Genomic DNA, 20,562 nt, shown 5'->3' with positions numbered 1-20,562 from the left:
CAAAAGCTTTGCTCGGTGTGTGTTGGTTAATAGAAATTCCGTGACATTAGTTATTGTATTGTAAATCATCTATTTAATTTGGACTAACAATGGAATATATGAAATTAAGGTACCAGTACCGTATCATCGAATAGGGAGAAGAGAAATGAAATGACTTAAGCTATAAATAAAATGAGTATGAAATATCAAAGTTGAAATTGCTTTGATGCGTAAGACGTAAAGGCAGCATTGGGATACGCAGCGTAAGACATAGCGGAGCGGCATACTCAATACAACATTTTGATAAGTATGAACCTCTATTGGTGGAATTTGGGTTGTGTTTAAAACTTTTAATAACAAAAAGATTTGCCAAAGTTGGAAATGCGATGCGATCACAAAACATAAGTTATCAATCAAAACTACACTTGTCAGGCCAATAAGCTACTCAATTTAAACTCTTTTTTCCAGCTATATTCTCCATAACACAAGTTGAAGTTGTAATTCAAACTCTTTTTTTTTTCGAAATAAAGTTGTACAATTCATCCAAAAAACTGTTACAACCCAACTACTAATATATTAGGTCCAAATAAGCTATTATGGAAGCCCAAAGCTACGTTTTAAATATAAAAACTTATGCCTCAACTCATGTAAAATATTCATGGGTAGTCACTAGCCACAAATACACAGAGCAATAACTCGGGGATGGATTGCTGCCTTCATCTTAACAAATGAATGCATTCAATTTCCTGTTAAAAGGATTGTGACAACTCATTATTGTCATTTTCATGAAAAAACAGGAATAGTCAGTCAGTTTAAGAATGTACAATAACAATAACGCATGATCAATAGATACGTAGTCATGCCAAAATTCTCTAGAGTAGATTGGGTTCAAGAATATTGGACATAACCGCTCTGAGATTGTGTATATATATGGAGAAGCAGCAATAGTAGCTAACGAACAGCAATGCATACCACAGTGAAAGAAACATAAAACTGAAATTGAACAAAAGATGGAACTGTCAAGATGGACTTCACCATTTTGCAAGCTGCAAGATTGCATGATCAACCGATGAAGTCAGGTCCGTTCTCGCAGGAACCAAAGCTGCAGCTGCTGGTAGCAGTGCTATTGCTATAGCCATGAGGTGAAGGTAAACTGGAGGCATTTCCAAGACACAATGCTTCACCCAAAGGCCCTCCCGGAGCTGTTGAACTCATCCAAGAAACAGGGTTAAGCCACTGGGATCTCAAAACATCATCGCCACTTCTCTCAGAATCCAACATCCCAATGCTTACTTGTGCATGTTCGTTATCATCATCCATTCCCCGATTCCAACCAGACATGGAAAGTGTTAGCGAAGTAAAAGAGCCATTGTTGCTAACACCATCACTAAGTCCGTCTTTTGGCCAAGCATTCCTAGTTGTTCCTCTGCCAATTATCGAGTTGTTACCCTGTTCATTCTTTAATTGACTTCCCAATGCCTGGTCACTACTGCTATTACACATGTACTGATTAAAGTTCATTGGATATACTTTTGGCGCGTCTTGCACTTGAAATGCAGGTGAATTTCTTCTGTTTTGGTCATTGTTGAATCCCATTCCAGAAGATGAGTGCATGAGTTGCTGGTTACAAGTATTAACGACAGGGATGGTTCTACTTGTGTCTCCTCTCCCTAACCACTCAATACACCTTTCATAAAAGTAGAGAAAACCAATGAATTCGACATTTATTTTCATAGGAACAAAAAGGCAATAAAAGACTAGTAGACCCCCTCCTCAAGATAAGAAGAAAAAGTTAACAATATTTACATGGAAGATGAAGCTTGAAATTACCCACCTGGGGCTGGTTTGGTCACCGGAAGGAGCAGAGAGCTGCACAGTCGGAAACTGAAAAGAGTGGTTGTTGTTGTTAGATTTGGGAGTGGGAGGGTGCCGATTGGTGTGAATTTCCACAGGCTTTCTTGAACGGGGTTTGCTTTTGTGGGCGTGTCGCTCACAATATTTCTGATCCGGAGCTACATCTCTTGAGCATCTCCATTTCTTCCCGTCTGTTCTCTTACACCTCCATGGCTCTGGATCCGACCCACTTGAGAACTTCAAATCCAAACCCGTTGCTAAACACACATAACCAACAAAATTTAGATATCAAAAAAACAAAAAACAAAAAAAAAAAAGACTAAAACAAACTCAAAAGGGAATATTTACTGTTAGATTGAGCTGGAGATGGGTTAGTAGGGAGTAGGTGGGGAGGAACAGGCATAGATGCCATTATGTACTTGCATATTATGAACTGTCTTTGAAACTCCTGCAGCTGGGAGGCTGTAAAAGGAGCGAGGCCCATGCTTCCTCCTGCAAAACAAAAAACACTTGTGCAACTAACTCATCAAAAATGAAAAGAAAAACAGAGGAATAAAGTTAAAAGGTTGGGGAACCGTACTAGCACAAGGTCTTGACGAAAGTGCACCCCCTGAGCTCACAACATAGCTCCCCACAAAATTTCCGGGTCCACTACCGCCATCATCACCAGTCTCTTTCTCATAAGGAGAAAAAAAGTGGGGATGAGAAGAAGGGGCCATGAACATGGTCCTTTTATAAGGGTACGAAGCTTCACTAGTCTTCATCTTCAAATCCAGAAGCTCAGTGTTTTCTCCGTTCCCCATATTAGCCCCAATTCCAAACAACAAAATTTACTCCAAAATGTGTAAAGGCTAGAGCCAAAGCTGAAAAACTACTACTATTAAGTATTTTGTTTCATATATATGTCCAGATTACAGAGGCGGTTCAAGATTGGCCCGCCATTTCATATATTTTACAGATATTTGCTTCCTATACTTACAACATTCTAACCCCGTTACGGGACAATTTTAAGTAGGGTCCCCAAATGACGTCAAAATAATACTCCTAGTGAGTAACATTTTTCTTCGTGTCTTATCATTTGTATAGTCTATCAATATTGTGATGGTTAGATTATCACAATATTTAATATAATAACCGTAATTTAAATTAGAGTAGTCTTTTATTGAAAGAGGGTTAGACGTAGGCTATGGACCTTGTGCGCAAGTGGAGGTTTCTAATTCCATAACAAGAATTTTAGTTGCAAAAAGAAAATCACATGAAACAGATTATCAATTTGGAAGTGGCCTACATTATTCCTATCTCGCAAGACAACTACATACTGTTTACGAGGCAATTTTTAATAGTGCCTTGTACAGTTTTAAAGTAGAGAATTAAAGACATTCCATCTGTCGTAAAATATTTGTACCTTTTTACTATTTCCAATTTTTTTATCAAATAAATATTGACCAGCTCCATCCTAATTGTTGAAAGTTTAATAGGAAACTTACCTAAATTTCACTAGCTTAGAAATTAATTACTTAGATACACATTAGTTGTTAGTTTGTAATACTCATTATAGATCTTAATATATCTATTGTTATTCTCATATTTAGACAAATCTTACTTGCTTCTTCACTATTTTAGTGTATCAAATAGACATATTTGAATTGAAATTTAATACAAATTATTAATTAACGAGACAAAAGTCAATGCAATTTTGAGATATGTGTAAACCGTGCAATTGATTGACCAGAGAGTGGAAGGGTTAAAAAAGAATAGATTAGACATGAAAGAGGGAGGAAATTAGTGTAAAGTACAAGTAGTAAAAGAGTCAACGGGGAAAAAGAGTAAAATAAAGAGAGTAGTTGGAGGGAAAGGAAGTAGGCGTCGGCGTGGTTTGATTCATTGAGGGTGACGGTGACAACAAATATATATTATTTATTCTTTTCGTTCATTTTTAATTGTTATATTACATTTTTAAAGTTAAATTAAATTATATTTTTTAAAAATAAATATTTAAAAACTAGATAAAAAATACTATAAATTGTAATCTTTTACATATCAATATATCAAAAAATTTATAGAATCATGACAATTAAAAATAAACAACGCACAGTATAATCAATGGTATGCTTTTTCTTATAGTATTGGGAAACGTAATTTTTGAGGTCCACTGACCTCTTAGATGAGGTGGGGACCAACATATGTCCACCTCAACAGTTTGTATTATTGCATTTTGAGTCCCATCTTTTTTGAGTTATTGCATTTCATCTCATCCTCTTCCTCTTGCAATGGTCCAAAGAGTCCATCTAATGATTAAAATGTCATAATTCAGATTGCGTTTGAATTGTACTACAGTATTAGTTTTCTCTGATATGTTGTCTCTAATTAATTCTTTCTCACGATGTCGATTAATCGAATCTGTATTATAGTATTCGAAATCGCATGCCATTACTGGTAATGGTACAATCCTTATGAAATAAGAAAAAAAAGTAGTTTTAAGTGGATACAAAAATACAAACTTAGGTAAAAGACAAACAGAAAACAAAACGAATACGCATGGTACTGGTGTTGCACTTGTAAACGAAAATGGTAATTATAAAATCATATATAGGTAAATAGGGTAATGCCATACCAAGTGGATGTTAAGTTTGATTACTTATTTAACATCTCCAATGTAATCTCTTCAACCATTTATCATATATGCTAATATCTTCAAATTTTTAACTCTTTTTTTCTTTCTAACGATGTTGTTGTTGAGCATTCTTGGTTGATTAGGCCACCTTGTGTTGTGATCTGCTGGTTTTTCACTTTACAATTTCGTATTAATTTTTCTTCCACTTGATTTTGCGTTGTTCAATTTTAATTTCTTGAATAAATGCCATCCAATTTGATTTGATTGGATAATTTTCATTTGAATGACCAAAAAAGAATAACTATTATGATAAAAATGAGAAGCGGTATGTAAAATCTTTTAAATACTTTTTCAGATTCAATTCAGGTGATTGAATTAATGGACACTAGTCACACTACCGATAAGATGGCAATATATATTTAATGAGACAGTCAAAACAAGTCAACAAAAATAAATTTGTACATCTGATATCAATAATCAAAATGAAATATAGATACATATTATTTTAATGTTGGTTGATTTTTTACTGATCATGTACCAAGAATGAAATGTATTATACATCAACATAATGTATAGTATTAAATAATTCAATTTTTTTCAATTAAATACCAAATAAAGTAGAAAATGATAATAAAAATTCGGAATGAAGTTAGATTGTCATTATATTAGATTATCAGTGATAATTTAGCTTGTGTTATGATTTATTTGCTGTTTATTAGGATAGGCACTCGACTTGCAAATATTATTAGGAAAATTACTTATATACACACATTTACTTACCTTAGTATCAATTTATCTCTACCTTTTTTTAAAATTTCAAAAATCCCTTAATTTCTCCAATTCATAAAATTTTCGGATACATAAATATTTCACTCCTATTTTCAACCTATATCCACGTTTCCCACTCCCCATTTCACTCCTCCATTTTATCCATAAATTCTCTCCACTTCTTTAGCAGTTACAAATATCAAATTCATTTTGATTTTCATTAAGTGTCTCTCAAGTTTATCAATTAATCTATTTTTGAATTTCAAATCTTTTCTATTTCCAATTAATGATTTCAAATTATTCAAGAGATAGATTTCTTTCTATCACTTCAATTTTTGATTTCTTTTTTTTTTTTTTTTTCATATAAAAAAATAAAAATAAAATTACATCCGCCCCCTACCCTCATTGAAATCTTATTGAACCTTTGTAATTTTAGTTAATCATATTGTCGTTGAAATTTTTTCTTGAAAAATATTTATTTTCTTTTAATGTTTCTACTATTGAAAAAGGTCCAAAAAAGAGAAAAAAAAATTTGGATCTGCCATTGCACAACCATCACTATCAAAGATACAGATTTTTAATGTATCTCGTTTATTTTGAGTCTTAAATTAGTCTTTGTTAGTGCTATCATTGATCTGATACATCACTGCTACAATAACCTTTGTTTTATGCAATGTATAATGTTCATATTTAAAGTATTGATACATAACTCTAATATTGTTGAATCTTTGATTAATATTTATCATGTTCAATATAAATGTACTTGATACATAAATTTCGTGTTATTTATCACACACACAAAAAAGAAGCTATTTTGGAACAATTACATGTATAATGTATTTTTTAAAATTTTAAAATATAATATTTCTCAAACAAAATAAGATACATAAATAATGTAGCATACACTAATTTTTTAGTTATGATACGTAAATTCAAATTTATACTAAACGTATCTGATACATAACAATTACCAAACAATAATGTATTGATCTCAAACTTAAATCTTATGGACAACACTTTCTTATTTAATGTATATAGTAGAAATACAACAATTATCAATTTAAATTGAAAGGAACTTCATGATCTCAAACAAAATAAGATACATAAATAATAATGTATCATGCACTGTTTTTTTAGTTATGATACGTAAATTCGAATTTATACTAAATGTATATGATACATAACAATTACCAAATAATAATGTATCGATCTCAAACCTAAATATTATGGGCAACACTTTCTTATTTAATGTATCTAGTAGAAATACAACACTTATCAATTTAAATTGAAAGGATTTTCATGATGTATCTTCTCAAAATTTTCGATAATTTTGAATCAAAATTGAAAGAATCTTCAATGAACTAGGAGAATAATTTTGAAACTCAAAATTTTCAACAATTTTGAATCAAAACGGAAAGGATCTTCAATGACCTGGAGAAGAATTTTGAATCTCAAAATTTTCGACAATCTTGAATCAAAATCGAAAGGATATTCGATGAACTTGAAGATTCACAAAAGAAATTGTTTGTCCAACAACAATTCCATCACTTTTATATCCTTCATAACTCACCTCGCTTATCCAAAATTTCGACAAAAGTTTTTATGAAACAGAGAAAACGATGAACAAGAAGAAGAAATTTAATTTTTGAATTTTTTGGTTTGTTACACTAAAGGATTTTGAATTCTTGACAATAATCTGGAATGGAATAGCATAATTTATGGGATCTTAATTTGATTTTCAGTTTTTTTTCCCCCTTAATTAGTGCAACAAAGGATACTATGAGATCTTAATTTGATTTTTAAGCTTTTTTTTCCCTTAATAAGTGCAACAGATTGATACATAATGTATCAACAATAATGTATCCGGATCCTTAATTATGTATTCGAAATGCCTAAAAAATATGGGATTTATGTAATTACAAAAGTAATAGGGATAAAAGGTTATTTAAGTTTTACACTATTGTATTTATGTAAGTATATGACAAAGGTTGGAGTAGTTGGCAGAATATGAGCCCAAATATAAAAGGCCCAAACACATAAGTTTAGGAGACCCGGCCCAATAAGGATCAAATTAGTTTGAGTTCATAATTGTAGGTTATTTATTTTAGAGTGTAAATATAAATACTGAAAACATATTTTGGTCCCAAGAGAAGTGTAGGTCTTAATTCCAAAAATTGCACCAACTAAAACAATAGTGCTGGTAATGATGCTTGTGGGTGGGGAGCGCTTCTTGCTTTTGCTTTTGTTTATTTAATGATGAAACTAACAATGGCTTATCTGGAATGTCCCAACTTTCCTCCTATAATAATATTATGAATGACGATTCAAGTCGTATTGTTTGTTTTTATCCATTACATCTCTTGGGAAGGTAAATTATGAGCCATTTTCAGTTGTAAATATATGTATGAATCATTAGTTCCAATAATTGTAGTATGATACAAACTCGGATTTTCATCAAATCCCTATCCATGTAACCATAATCATACCATTTCCAAGTGAATTAGATCATAAAAGACAACCTAGAGAAATTATACATTTACAAATTACAAACTCACAAAAACAAAATAGATTCTCTGCCTGCCTAACAGAAAATTCAATCAACGGTTAAACAAAGAAAGAAAATGGCACTACAAATTAACTTTATGGTATTACCATTCAATTGGATGAGTAATAGCATCTTTGGATGAACCATAGAGAATAACAATCCAAAGGGTAAAAACTTTATTATGAGGTTGTTAGAAGAACATTGGATCGGATAGGACACTTTTGTTTCAGTAATATCCTAAGTTGAGCCTTTTGGCACTCCAACTTCGTACCCCAATGTCTGCTTTTGGAACTAATAGCTCTGACAACCTTTGGGAATTCGACAAATCCTTTGATCCCTCGTTTGATGTGTGGATTTTCAGCTTCTTGTGAATGGTTTCTTCGATGAATCGTCACTTGGTACTGATGAAAATTAGAACCACTAATAGACTTGTGATCAGGCCTACTTGTTCCTGTTTCATCAGCGTTATAGTTGTTCTTTGCATTGGATTGCTCTGTTTGTAACATTTTCTTGGTTGCTTCCAATTCCAACAACTTGTCTTCCAATAAATATTTAGCCTCTGTTAGCTTCATTTGAACTCTTTCCTCCCTCATAACCTCAGCCACCCGCATCATTTTCCTCTCCTCTTCCATATCTTTTCTCAACCGATTCATCTCTGCTTTATCCGACGATATATGATTGGCAAGTTCTTCGCATACTCGTTCCAACGCTTCTCTCCCTTTTTTCTCTTCAGAGAGCTCTCTAGCAATCTTCTTATTCATCCACTCCAACTTCTTACGTGCCTTGCGCTCATGTTCTACTTTGGCCTTCAATTCAGCGACTTGGGCTCGAGCAATCTCAAGCTCAGAGTCCATAAAGGGCCTGATAAAGGTGAGATCCCAAAAGGATGATGCAATTTTCCTAGCAGATATTGGGAGATTGAGTCGATGAATTTGCTTATTATTATTGTTGTTGTGCTGAATTCGGAGAGGAGTGTCAGGATTTTGTGAATTATAGAAAGGGTTTTCGTATAGTTTCCAGGTTGGACATGTAGAAGTAGGGATAATGTGATCATCTGAGATACCAATAGACTTATTTCTGAGATTTTCTTGGCTTCTGATCATCATCATCATCATCCTCTTGATGACAAGGTCGGGGAGTTTCTTGCTTTTATAATAAACACCTTTGCTGCTTGCTTTTCTAATCAACTTTCTTGCTTTTGCTTTTAAGAAAGAAAAAAAAATAGGAGTAGGGCCATGATGTTCTATCTTCTTGTCCTTCCAGCTACTCTAAATTTCAAAAAGTGGAAAAAGATGTTCAACCTCACATGTACCTCTACTATTTAATAAGAGGTGCCCAACTCCCTCCCCCTCCTCCATCTACATCAATCTCTTCCATTTTATATCTTCGATCTTCAACATGTTGAGATTAAAATTATTTCAATATAGCTTATGACATGGAATAATTTGGTGGTAGCAAGTTGTGATGTTTCTCATCTTAATTAGAAATCAGAGTAAAAAAGACTGCATATCCCAAGAACAATAGGATGCTTCGCTTTGACGATACTGTTAGCGCAATGAGTTACGTCAGTTGCAATCATGTTCCATCATTAACAATTTTCAATTCATATCTGCCTATAAACTATAATTGCGTTACTATTACAAAACAAAGAAAAGTACTACTGCTATTATTAAAAAACTATAATATCATACTTTTGATCCTTAATTAGGTACACACAAATAATTATCTACTGCTAGCAACTATGATTTTCATTAAGAGTGCTCAAAATATAAAGAACTAAACACACAAAGAAGTCAAGAGATTCAACATCTAGATACTTTATAAAGTAACACTTCATTTTGATCTTGTATACATAGCGTAATTTTTTGACAAAAAAGGTCTGGATGAAACCCTTCCCTTACCTCCACCAATGAGTGTGAGATGGATACATGAGCTTTTTTATCTTGGTCAAGTGGGCATGCAAGGAAGGGGCAAAGTCATGATTATGCTAAGAGTATTTAAAATTTAATATAAATGAAATAAAAGTAGTAATATTTGCACAAAATAATTTTGAGGTGTTTAACTGACCATCATTTGACATACATAACCACTACTTTGATGTAGGGTAATTTTGTGTAATCCAACTAAGGATGATCTGTCCTATAGAGCTTTTAGCAAGAAAAAGGTAAAGTCATATGGTTATAGTGAGTGAGGGGTCCAAATAGTTACGTTGTCTTATGATAGTACAAATTGTTCCACATGGATGGTCTCCCTTTGTGTTTCCTCTTCATTCTGTCATCTTCCTTCATTAGGATTTGGCTCTATCATACCAATACTTGGGCAATAAACTTCTTACCACGTGCTGATGTATTCTGCAACTCCATAACACAGCAACTTTGTGGAGGGGCAATGGAAAATATAGTCCAAAACGGATACTGATCATCATAATATAAAGCAGTTCGATTAATGGACCACTAAAATACTGCAGTAGCAATAATTGGTGCTAATTAGATTGAAGAAAAAGAGTGATTATGACTTTTCTTTCTATAAAGTTATTATAACCCAAAAATGTACCGAGAAATGATATCTATGATCAAATGTTAGCAGGGAAATGATATCTATTTTAGGTATTCTTGTTAACAGAATGAAGTGGACAAAAATGGAGAAATGAACAAGGCTATAAATAACAAAGAAGATTGGGCCCCTTAACATACCACACTTACTTCTACAGTAAGGGATTAGGATATGTTCCCTAAAGCAATTCAATGTTCATCTCCACAAAAGTACTACAACAAAATAAGAGGTCAATTTCATATTTTAATGTGTAACACACATAACAGAACAGACTCTTCTAAGCACGATTATCCATCTAGATTACATTTGAAGCAATGTGTTGATGAACAAACAGATTATAGACTTCCATCAGTGCTTATCCATATGAAAGCGATAGTTGAACAACAACTATCAAGTGATTGCCATCCAAATTTCCAAGTCTATCCTTGTGGAGGCACACATCAAACTATATTTAATAAACTCATGAAATCATCAGTCATTATCCATTGAGTTTAATGGTCATCTTCCAGTAGTATTGAAAACTTTGGTGTTGATTTAACAGTTAAACTAATCTAAAGGGTACTGTAACAAGGATAAGATTAAATTCTATATACACGAGCTTCTGTTCATGCACTCTAGAAAAGTAGAGTTACATGTGTAGCATCGTACAGGTACAAGTTTTATAGTCGAAATGAACAAGAAAATAATCCAACAATTTAACAGTTCATTCACAGAAATACCATTTCGCTTCTTGAATCCGGGAGACATTAGTTTAGTTGATGGAGAAATATTGGAAACCAGAGAATCACAAGCAGGGGCGGCTTTAGTCTCAAGCTACTAGAGTAGTGGCTTTAGGTCACCAAAAATATTGTTGCCTCAATAGTTATCCTCAATCCAGACTCAACTTTATAGTTGGCAACTTAAAGCATGCATTAGTGATTCTAATTGCAGATTATATTCATTTTCCCAAGATAAATTGCATTCTTTGAGTGTTGCCTCTTAGTTACTTACTGATACGTGATTCTACAAGAAATTCATTCTAATTGCATTTACCCCTGGTTTCAGGTAGATTGCTGAGTATTCAATTTGGAACAAAGTGAATAATAAGTCTGGAAATTCATATCAAGCATTTTAAGGGTCTTAACATTCCTAGAGGAACCAAGAATTCCTCTTGCTTACATGCATAGAAGGAAAAATAAACACCTAAATTAGAATATTTAGTGTAACCTTCATTTTACAATTATCTTGAGCTACCAAGGGACCATACTGATTTCTTGATCCTCATCTTCTGCTACAAGACTTAGTTAATAAATGTGACTCCATCCACTACTACTTTGGTGTGGATTCTGCAGATAAGAAAGCAAGGGCCCCAACTAGTGGTGCATTAATGTATGTGGCAGGCTCCGATTGCTGATAATTGTTCCTGTCATCTTCAAAGTTATCTCTACTGTCAGGACCACCCACGATGGCTCCAACGAGAACGTTTGGATTAGGCGACCCCGAGTTCAAAGACTGGAAGCCATCATTGCAGCCAATGTGACCAGGATGTGCATGCACTGATGGTAGAGATGAACCTCTATGGTGCACACGAAGTGGATACTTCTGTCCAAAACCAACCATGTACGATATTTTTGCTGGATTATCTCCTAATATGTAGTCCACTTGTTTCTTTGCAAGCTCAACGAGCCTCTCTGCAGGAAATCTTGAACTCCCACATGACACTGCCCCTCCATTTGACCTCAAGTATTTGGCATAGGTTAATAGGAGAAATGATGAAGATGTCACGTATTGGAGATTACTTTCACTTCCTTTGTATAAAAGGCCCCCTGTATACATATGGCTCGGACTTTAATACGTGCATAGGCGGATCCAAAATTTAAACTAAACTCATTCTAATTTTGATATTATAGTTTCACTACTTCATATGTCCCAATTAATGTACTGACCTGGGGTATACTGAGCTTGAAAGCTAGGCGAGCCTGGAATCAAAGAGCAGATATAGTTGTCTGAGTGAACTTTGTATGCTTGGAATTCTTGAGTACTCTTCTCCAAAAAGTCCTGTGTAAAACAGGGGAAAGAAGCAGAGGAGTGAGTGAGTTTATGGCTAAAAAAGTTCAAGTTGAAAGGAGTGTAGAAGGAGGAAAAAAGGAACCTTTGATAGAATAATTTTGGTTCCAGGTCTCTTGTCATCCCAACTGAAGGAGTAGTCATCATCATTAGCACCCATAGTTTGACCATTTGATTGGATATAAGCAAGATAAGAAGAGTCTTTTGAAGCTCTATGAAGCCATGATGCTCCCCATAGAAGTTCATCCTGAATATTTTATAATGTCAAATTAACCATCGATCGATGAGATAAGTGTGTGTGTATTCACTCTAATATTAAGTAACGTTTCGTCTTACATTGTATCCAGAATAAGAGCAGTAAAATGGGCAGACCACTGAACTGAGACTGTCACTATAGGAACCTCTATACTTGTCCGCAAAAGCAAACACCTGCAATATTGCAAATGTGGGATGCATAAAAAAAATAAAACAAAAATGTATAGGGCTAAATTTGCTTAATTAATTACTCCACCTTTTGTGCAGTACGCAATAATGTAGAGGAATAAGAAGGGTCAGAATCTTTGAACACAATAGAGGCAGCAGCCAATGCAGCAGCAGTCTCAGCAGCAACATCAGAACCTGGATTTTGAGGGGACACTTTGTACACGTTGCGAGGGGTATCCATGTCCTCGGGTCTCTCCCAACACCTGTGATCTTGGTTCGGGTCTCCTACTTGAACGTATAACGTGTCGGGGCTAGCTGTGGCTGCTTTAAGAAGATAATCGGTACTCCAACGAATAGCTGCTTTTGCATTGTTAAGTTGGCTATGCATGGAGCTCCCGAATTCGATTACACTCCATGCTAGTAGAGTTGTGGTGAAGGCCATTGGCAATCCAAACTTAACATTGTCCCCTGCATCATAATATCCTCCTACTAGATCAACCTATAACAAAAACAAAAAGAGAGTTAGTCATTGTGTTGATAAAATGTACAAGTTAATTACTTGTGTCATATATACTAAAAAATAAAAAAATATGAGTTATGTATATTTGAGAATTACATGGTAACCGGAACCATCAGACAAGCCAGAATCAGCCCTCCACTTAAGGCGTTGATTCGCAGGCAATTTTCCGGACCTCTGTCCCTCAAAGAAACGAATGGATTTGTCAAGAGCATTAGAGTAATCTTGAGAAGTGAAGGCAAAGGCAAAATTATTAGAAAGATTAAGTAAGAGGAAGCATAAAATGAGCATGCTTAAAGAACCCCTAGTAGCATGAGCCATTTCTCAGCTTCACTTGTGCTTGTAAGTTTTTGATTTTTATTGGAGGGAAGAGCCTGCTTATATAGTTGGTAGTTGAAGAGTTCGTTGGTCGTTGCAGAGCTTATTAGAAAACTATTTATTTTATTTAATAATAATAATAATAATAATAAGTGGTAGAATCATAGTTTAATTCACGGGATCAACTGCGACAAATAAGACGAATTTATTGCACGAAAAGAGTTAAAAAGAGGCTCATCTTCTTTGACATAAAGTGAATAACGACAAGAAAAAGACTCTTCATATGGAGTATTACTGTTCAATCTCGTGATTAAAAAACATTGTTTCGTTCCCCTATTACACTTCAATTAGACATTATGGAATTTTGTCTCTTCTTTTTAGGTAGACTTTGAATATACTTTACTATGTTGATTGACATACCACAATTCACGGCGACGATAAAAATGTGACTTACCAACTACTATACGCCCTAAAAGTTCATCTTATAATTAGTATGGACATTAAACCACATTCACAAATCACAATGTTTTAACAACTCAACCTCCCAATCTAAACACCCTAGGGCCGTTTAGTTAGCCAGATAATTAAGGTGTGAGATTAAATCTTTTTTTACTTTTTCCGACCCCATATAAAAAAGATGAATTATAATCGATCAGGACAACATGTCCTGTCCTGCCCATCTTAAAAACTTCAATTCTACATGCTGTTAAAAGCTATCTGCAAAATCTCAGTACACCATCCTCGAATTAAAACACCTAGTTAAGCGTGATTCCTTAAGAGGAAAACGTACTCATGGGTAAGAAAAGAACCAAATTGTCAGAAAGAGTGTTGGAACGTTGTTTTGGCGTTTTAGTTTTGTAATTTTCCTGTCACGAGACTTTGTTCAACAAGACTTCCTTCCATTCACGTGGTGTGCACAGGACTTACAAGCATACATATATCACTTTGGGAAAAAATTAAATAAAATGCACAAAAGGTTTGGCTACAAAAGTTTGGCATAACCTCTACATTCATGTTATTCATGCATGTGACCAATTTTATTGCTAAAAAAATTCATTTACAAGTCTCTGAAATATTTATCTCTCTCACATGCTTTTCCTCATCTCTTGGGACCATCTTCTATACCCTCACACAAGTTTTTCTATACAATTTTGGTTTACATTTAGGTTAGCATGTGCATACTTTGATTATTTCACGTGATATCTTTACTATTAACTTATAATTTTAACTCACTTTAAGATTGACTATTTCACACTTCTAAATGAAAGTTATCCTGAGATTACAGATGTCCAGTAAGTTTTCACTAGTAGCTGTTTAGCTAATTAAAAATAATCATTAATTTTTAAGGGAGGTACAAAATTCAAAATTGTTATATTTGAATTGATCGAAAAGGTCAAAAGTGATCATCAATCATATATACAGTGGCTTTGTATTATATTTATTTAACAAGAAAGTGTTAGGCGAGAAACCATGTGGCTGATTATCTTATTTGTCAACTAAAAACCTGAATTAACAGGAAAATGTGGAGGCTCATCCACCCACTAAAACTATTTTTTTTTATTTGAAGAAGAAAATAATAATGAATCTATATGTTATTAAAATTTTATATGAAGCCCCGTGTTTCATTTAATTAAAGACAGACTATTCCTGCTTCATTTCTGCAGCTTTTTACAAATGTTGTGCCAATTTAGAGAAAGACAATATCAGAGACCAATTATAGTATACACTTGTTTCATCTTTTCCATAGTAAAATAACGTACTATCTACTAACTTTAACATACTACGTAATTTGTAAAGTAATAAACAATTAAATATTTCAATACCATAGTAAGGAGAATAAAAACATTATTAGTGGCAAGATCTTCCATTCACTCTATATATAAATTAATTTATGATGACGAAAAATCTTAACCCATCCTCGCCGATCTCATAAACAAAAGCTTAATTCATTTTCTTGAACAACCTTCCATTAGGTAGGAATTCAAGGGGACATTGATCTTTACTCTTTAGTACAAGTTTTGAGATTATTGTACACGTCCATCACACATTAATTTTTCCACCATATTTTAAGTTTTATTTTGTCTTTAAAGAAAAGTCAAAGTATCACCATAAATCCTTAAACTTTTTTCTGAAAGAAAAAAAATACTCTAATTCTCTTCCATTTTTAGTTTATTCTTTCCTTAGAAGAAAAGTTTGGAATTCTATAAATTGGAGACCCATCTTCTCATATCAAGAACACAATAAAATCAACGATGCAGTCGTTTAAAGAGTTTTGTTTATAGAGAGATTTTCTCCCAACATATTTATGTTTTTCAATATTAGTTTTATAGTAGGTAGGCCAATTGACCAGATCATATAATAAAATTATATTTTTAGTATAATTTTTTTCCATCTAATTTATTATTGTTTTGATTTGCAATTATAAACTTTCACATGATGCTCAAATCATTTTCAAAACCAACAAAATAAGGTGTACTTGTGTATATATTAACGTAGACTCCCCATATGTCTCTTCTTTAAACTTTTCACGTGTATGAATATTTTGACTCTAGAATCGTGTCAAAGAAATTGATAACAGAGCCAGAACTCAGGAAATAGATGTAGTAGAATAATATTTTAGATGTGTTATAATTTTTTATGAGAGTATGTTTGTACAGGCTGGTTTGCCCGAGAGGTTAAGGGGGAAGACTTAAGATCTTCTTTCTGCACATAGCCAACAATTCTCATTTTAGTACTAATCGTTTCTTTTTGCTGATATAACTAACCATTTTTATGACTTAAAAAGACTTTCACTTTTGTTTGGTTAAAAAACTATGGAGTGTTTCTTCAACACAACTAGGGGATGTGTAGCTCAGATGGTAGTGCGCGATCGTTACCACTAATCTTTTTTTGTTTGTTTTTTCCTTTGAGTGGAGCAAATCATTCATGGCCCCGGCTGGCTCCTTAGTGTGTCTTCAACTTAACATCTTCTTCGACCTACCCTTCCTTGTTGTTTCATTCGTTTGAGTGACTAATAAAAGGGGAAGTTAAGTTCCACTCTTTTCATTTTTAAGGAGAATCCAGTAATTAACCTTACTTCCTCGTTATGTTTTCTCATCTCCAAAAGGTGTGGTTGCGTATATGTTCCCCCACAAAAGCTCTTGGATGTTATCACCAACTATTTCAATTAAAACCTCAAGGCATGTTCAAATATGAAATCACAGTTTCCCCAATGAAACGTGGCGTGCCCTTTCTAAGTAACTCACGCCACATTGGTGTTTCCAAGAAACAGGAACAACCTAAGACTGATGACATTTATCCAATAGTGAAACAATCCATTAGAGGAATAGAAACGGGTCAGAGGAAGCATCAAATATAAGAGGTACAACTTTATCACCTCCACTTTCTGAAAAATAAAAGTGACAATGTAAAACAGTGAACTTCCAAAGGCAGCAATAATCTACCATTTAGCAAAAAAAGTTATCCAGAACCACCAACAATCATCATTGTATCCAAATAATTGTGTGCAGAAAAATTAGTCTTCAAGCTTTCATCTTATTAAGGAAGGAGAGTTCATAAACTTAAAGAGTCAATGTTGACTTTAAGTTCTCATTACCACCTCGGGAAAATGTGCCTTTTGACCCATCATATAGCAAAACAAAAGAAAAAACTCAACTTCATTTAGCAAGTCATGAAATACATCACAATGGAATCAGAACAACAACTAGAACCTATGGAATCTATTTTGATGCCTCCATTGGAAACCTCTTAAAACAATCTACTCAGTAGCTTCCACGTGTTTCGCGGCATCAGCTTCTTTCAGCCTTTCCAAAGCAGAAATGCGTCCATTTAGAGATTCATAGACATCATTCATCTGGATAAAAGAAAAGAGTGAATAGCATGCAGATAACAGAGAGATTCCAGCTGAGGTAACATGTTGAAGTTCAGATGAAGGAAAAGATGCTTGAAGAAATTGCTCTTTTAGTCCATATTGATTAATCACCAAGTTTCATTTTGGCCTGTCAAAATAGTATTGTATCTTTTCATCTTTTCAATTTCCCATATTTACAAAAGAGTTTCATGGCTTGTCATCTTTTGGCAGCAATACATAAGGCTTAACAAAGGAACATGAGAAAGAGAAAATTCTCAACTTATACTCCATCCATCCCAATTTAAGTGTCTTAGTTTGACTGCGCACAAAGTTGAAGAAATAATGGGAGAATTTTTAACCTTGTGGTCTTAAACTTGCCATGTCGAATGTTGTAATTGGTAAACTTGCTAAATATAGAAAAGAGACGCTCTTTTTGGGACAAACCAAAAAGGAAAGTAAGACACTTAAATATAGAAAAGAGGGCTTCAGCAACTATTTGCAGCAACATTTCATAGACCTATGGAACATGATGAATGATTGATTTCATAGGTATAAAGTTGATGCTAGAAAAATTATCATCTTTCTTCTATTTAGTGTTCAAGAAAACACGAGAATAATAAATAGATCATTTAATATAAATTGCAGGATTTTAAGGGTCAAGCTACAGTTTAGTTGCAACCACAAAAACTTAACCACCCTCGATGTTCACACCCAACCAATGAAATGTAAGACATATATCCATTATATAAGGATTTATAACTTAACCATGATTAAGTAATATGTATCCTCACATTTTGTATCTCTTAAAGTTAAATTGCTTAGTGTTGTGCAAGCATTAGGTTCAAATTACCATCTTTTACCATCACTTCTGCACTTATTTTGGGCATTAAACTTTCACAATGCTCTTGACCATTGAAATGATCCTTACTAGACCTACTAGGGTTAGAAATGGAGAACAAGGAGAAAAAGAGATATTCTATGAAGTTAAGAATTAGTAGTTAACTTTGGGGCAAAGGGATGTGAAATTAAGAAAACAAGAATAAAACCTCGAAAACATGTTATGAAAGTTTATCTGCAAATTAACATTAGTGATTGTAAAAGAAAGTGGCCAAAGGAATTCAATAAATGGTCACATTTGTAAAAGAAAATAAAAATAAAAATAAAATTAATATATATATCATAAAAAAGGAATCCTGTTCCTGCTCTCTTCATTCTTTCCTCTTAAGTTTTAGCTACCACTAGCTAATTTTGCATTTCCACTCTTTACCATACTAATTTGATGCTACTCCATACTGATCATGCCTGCATCATGTCATTATATACCACCATAATCCTTAAAGTATCAACTGATCTTAATTCCATAATGACTTATTCAATCTCCTTTCTGTTATTGTTGGGATCCTAACTAAAATTTGTTGTACCCCTTCTACTAAACCATCCAAAATGACTAATTTAATTTCCTGTTTGTTACTGTTAGGATCCTAACTAAAATCTGTTGTCTCCATGCTACTAAATCATCCAAGAATAAGTCTCTTCATGCATCACCAACTTTGGTACTTGCCTTGAAGCACCATTATCTCCACCCTAGGTAAAGAGCCTTAGTGCCATTGCAACTTGAACAATTGAATGAAGCCGCCAATATTAAAAAAGATAACCATTATAAGATAGTCCATATTTAAGGATGTCAAACATATCAACAGTAATAGTCTTGCTGTGACAGCCATGGTGATTGATTTATCTAACATTCTGACTTAGAAATGAAAACTACATTTTGGAGCAAGTTATAGATAATTTGCTAACATTACCACTAAAAAGGGCACTGGTTCACCAATTACACATAGATTACTCTAGCTAGAATTTGAAGAACATATTCCATTTGGGACCAATATGCTCCAGGCCACTAGCTATCTTACATCAAGCTACAACTAAATACAGAACCCGTAACTGTTGCCAACAACGGAGAGGCAAAGCAGAAAGCACTTGAAAGCTTAATATATTGACTGGCAATTCTTCCAACAGTTACATTATATCCTAATTTCTCTCACTAGATTAAACAGAAGAGTAATTTCCATCAAGCCCAGGGATTCTGTTCAGCAACACTCAGGTAATGTAGAAAATTTGAACCTAATTACTTTGTCAAAAGAAAAATTACAAATATGCAATTTAAGTAGAGAAGGGTAAAGGTAAAAGGGCAGCCCATAGCACAATTTGAAGTCCCCAAAACAAGAAAAAAAATACTATTTCAATCGATTGAGTCCACCTTAATCCCAAACTAGTTGAAATTCAGAAAGTGGATGGAAGATTAAAAGGAACCTGTTGAGACATGGAATGATGGGCGGTTTGGTAATCCTTGTGGAGAAGGTAGAGACCGCCGGCCGATGCCACCGCAGCACCGGCGAAGAAGGCTGCAAATCTCACCCTTAGAACGTATCCCATTTTTCTGAATCTGCACCTCTTTACGATTTTGGTATTTAGGGAAAGTGAAACGATTTTCGTCTTTGCCGTCTCCACTTATACTTTCTTTTTCATAAATAAACAGATTAAGTGCCAAATTTGTTTATTGCATATAATACAAAATTAAAAAAAAGAAAGAAAAGATAATACAAAAGTAGAGGTACATATAGTGCATTGACTTTTATTTTTTTTTACTCAAATTAATAAGGAGGGGGAGGAAGAAATTACTACTCAGAATATTATATAACTTAAAGTTTATAGATATCAATAATGTAAAAAGAAAATCACAGGACGGTTTAATGATTTTTAGTCAACGGCTGATGTAGTTTGTCGTGTAAAATTAATTTGAAGAGTACTTCAAATAGAATGCCAATATTAAATTGGGAAAATTGTGCATAATGTCAAATTATTAATTGAAAATAAATAATATAGCTACTGTTTCATTTATTTCCTTTGAGTAGCTATAGTTTCGTATATCTTGCTACTGACAGATTCCACAAATTAAGAAAAACAGAAGTCTTTTCCTTTATACAATTCACTTCATCTCTTTTCTCTCTCCCATACACTTCAATTTCTCCTAAATTCTTTCCACAAAATCAATTTGAATTTCAAATCTTCACTACTACGCTCTCAATCACGAT

The 20,562-nt window shown here is 33.7% G+C and overlaps 4 protein-coding genes across 4 annotated transcripts; all 4 read right to left on the bottom strand.

The window, feature by feature from the left end:
* Window positions 1-1,041: 1,041 nt before the first annotated feature.
* LOC125826622 (growth-regulating factor 8-like) lies at window positions 1,042-2,636 on the bottom strand. Its single transcript, XM_049505976.1, has 4 exons — window positions 2,414-2,636; window positions 2,182-2,322; window positions 1,814-2,090; window positions 1,042-1,666 (listed from the first exon to the last, which is right to left on the bottom strand). The coding sequence occupies exons 1-4, from the start codon at window positions 2,634-2,636 to the stop codon at window positions 1,042-1,044; spliced, it is 1,266 nt and encodes a 421-aa protein (XP_049361933.1).
* A 5,303-nt stretch (window positions 2,637-7,939) lies between these two features.
* On the bottom strand, window positions 7,940-8,872 carry LOC125826775 (protein BRANCHLESS TRICHOME). Its single transcript, XM_049506112.1, has one exon. The coding sequence runs from the start codon at window positions 8,870-8,872 to the stop codon at window positions 7,940-7,942; it is 933 nt and encodes a 310-aa protein (XP_049362069.1).
* A 2,587-nt stretch (window positions 8,873-11,459) lies between these two features.
* LOC125826612 (endoglucanase 1-like) lies at window positions 11,460-13,630 on the bottom strand. The gene is made up of 6 exons (XM_049505963.1): window positions 13,399-13,630; window positions 12,871-13,281; window positions 12,696-12,788; window positions 12,445-12,606; window positions 12,239-12,350; window positions 11,460-12,118 (listed from the first exon to the last, which is right to left on the bottom strand). The coding sequence occupies exons 1-6, from the start codon at window positions 13,618-13,620 to the stop codon at window positions 11,622-11,624; spliced, it is 1,497 nt and encodes a 498-aa protein (XP_049361920.1). The 5' UTR covers window positions 13,621-13,630; the 3' UTR covers window positions 11,460-11,621.
* Window positions 13,631-17,237: 3,607 nt separating this feature from the next.
* Window positions 17,238-19,950, bottom strand: LOC125826621 (uncharacterized). Its single transcript, XM_049505975.1, has 2 exons — window positions 19,781-19,950; window positions 17,238-17,470 (listed from the first exon to the last, which is right to left on the bottom strand). The coding sequence occupies exons 1-2, from the start codon at window positions 19,901-19,903 to the stop codon at window positions 17,375-17,377; spliced, it is 219 nt and encodes a 72-aa protein (XP_049361932.1). The 5' UTR covers window positions 19,904-19,950; the 3' UTR covers window positions 17,238-17,374.
* Between the last annotated feature and the right edge of the window lie 612 nt (window positions 19,951-20,562).

This window comes from Solanum verrucosum, unplaced genomic scaffold (genome assembly GCF_900185275.1).
Source record: "Solanum verrucosum unplaced genomic scaffold, falcon-dt-bn FXZP01000060.1, whole genome shotgun sequence".
In the NCBI taxonomy this organism is placed as follows: Eukaryota; Viridiplantae; Streptophyta; class Magnoliopsida; order Solanales; family Solanaceae; genus Solanum; species Solanum verrucosum.
The sequence above is the reverse complement of the archived record's forward strand: the minus strand, read 5'-3'. Positions and strand labels throughout refer to the sequence as shown.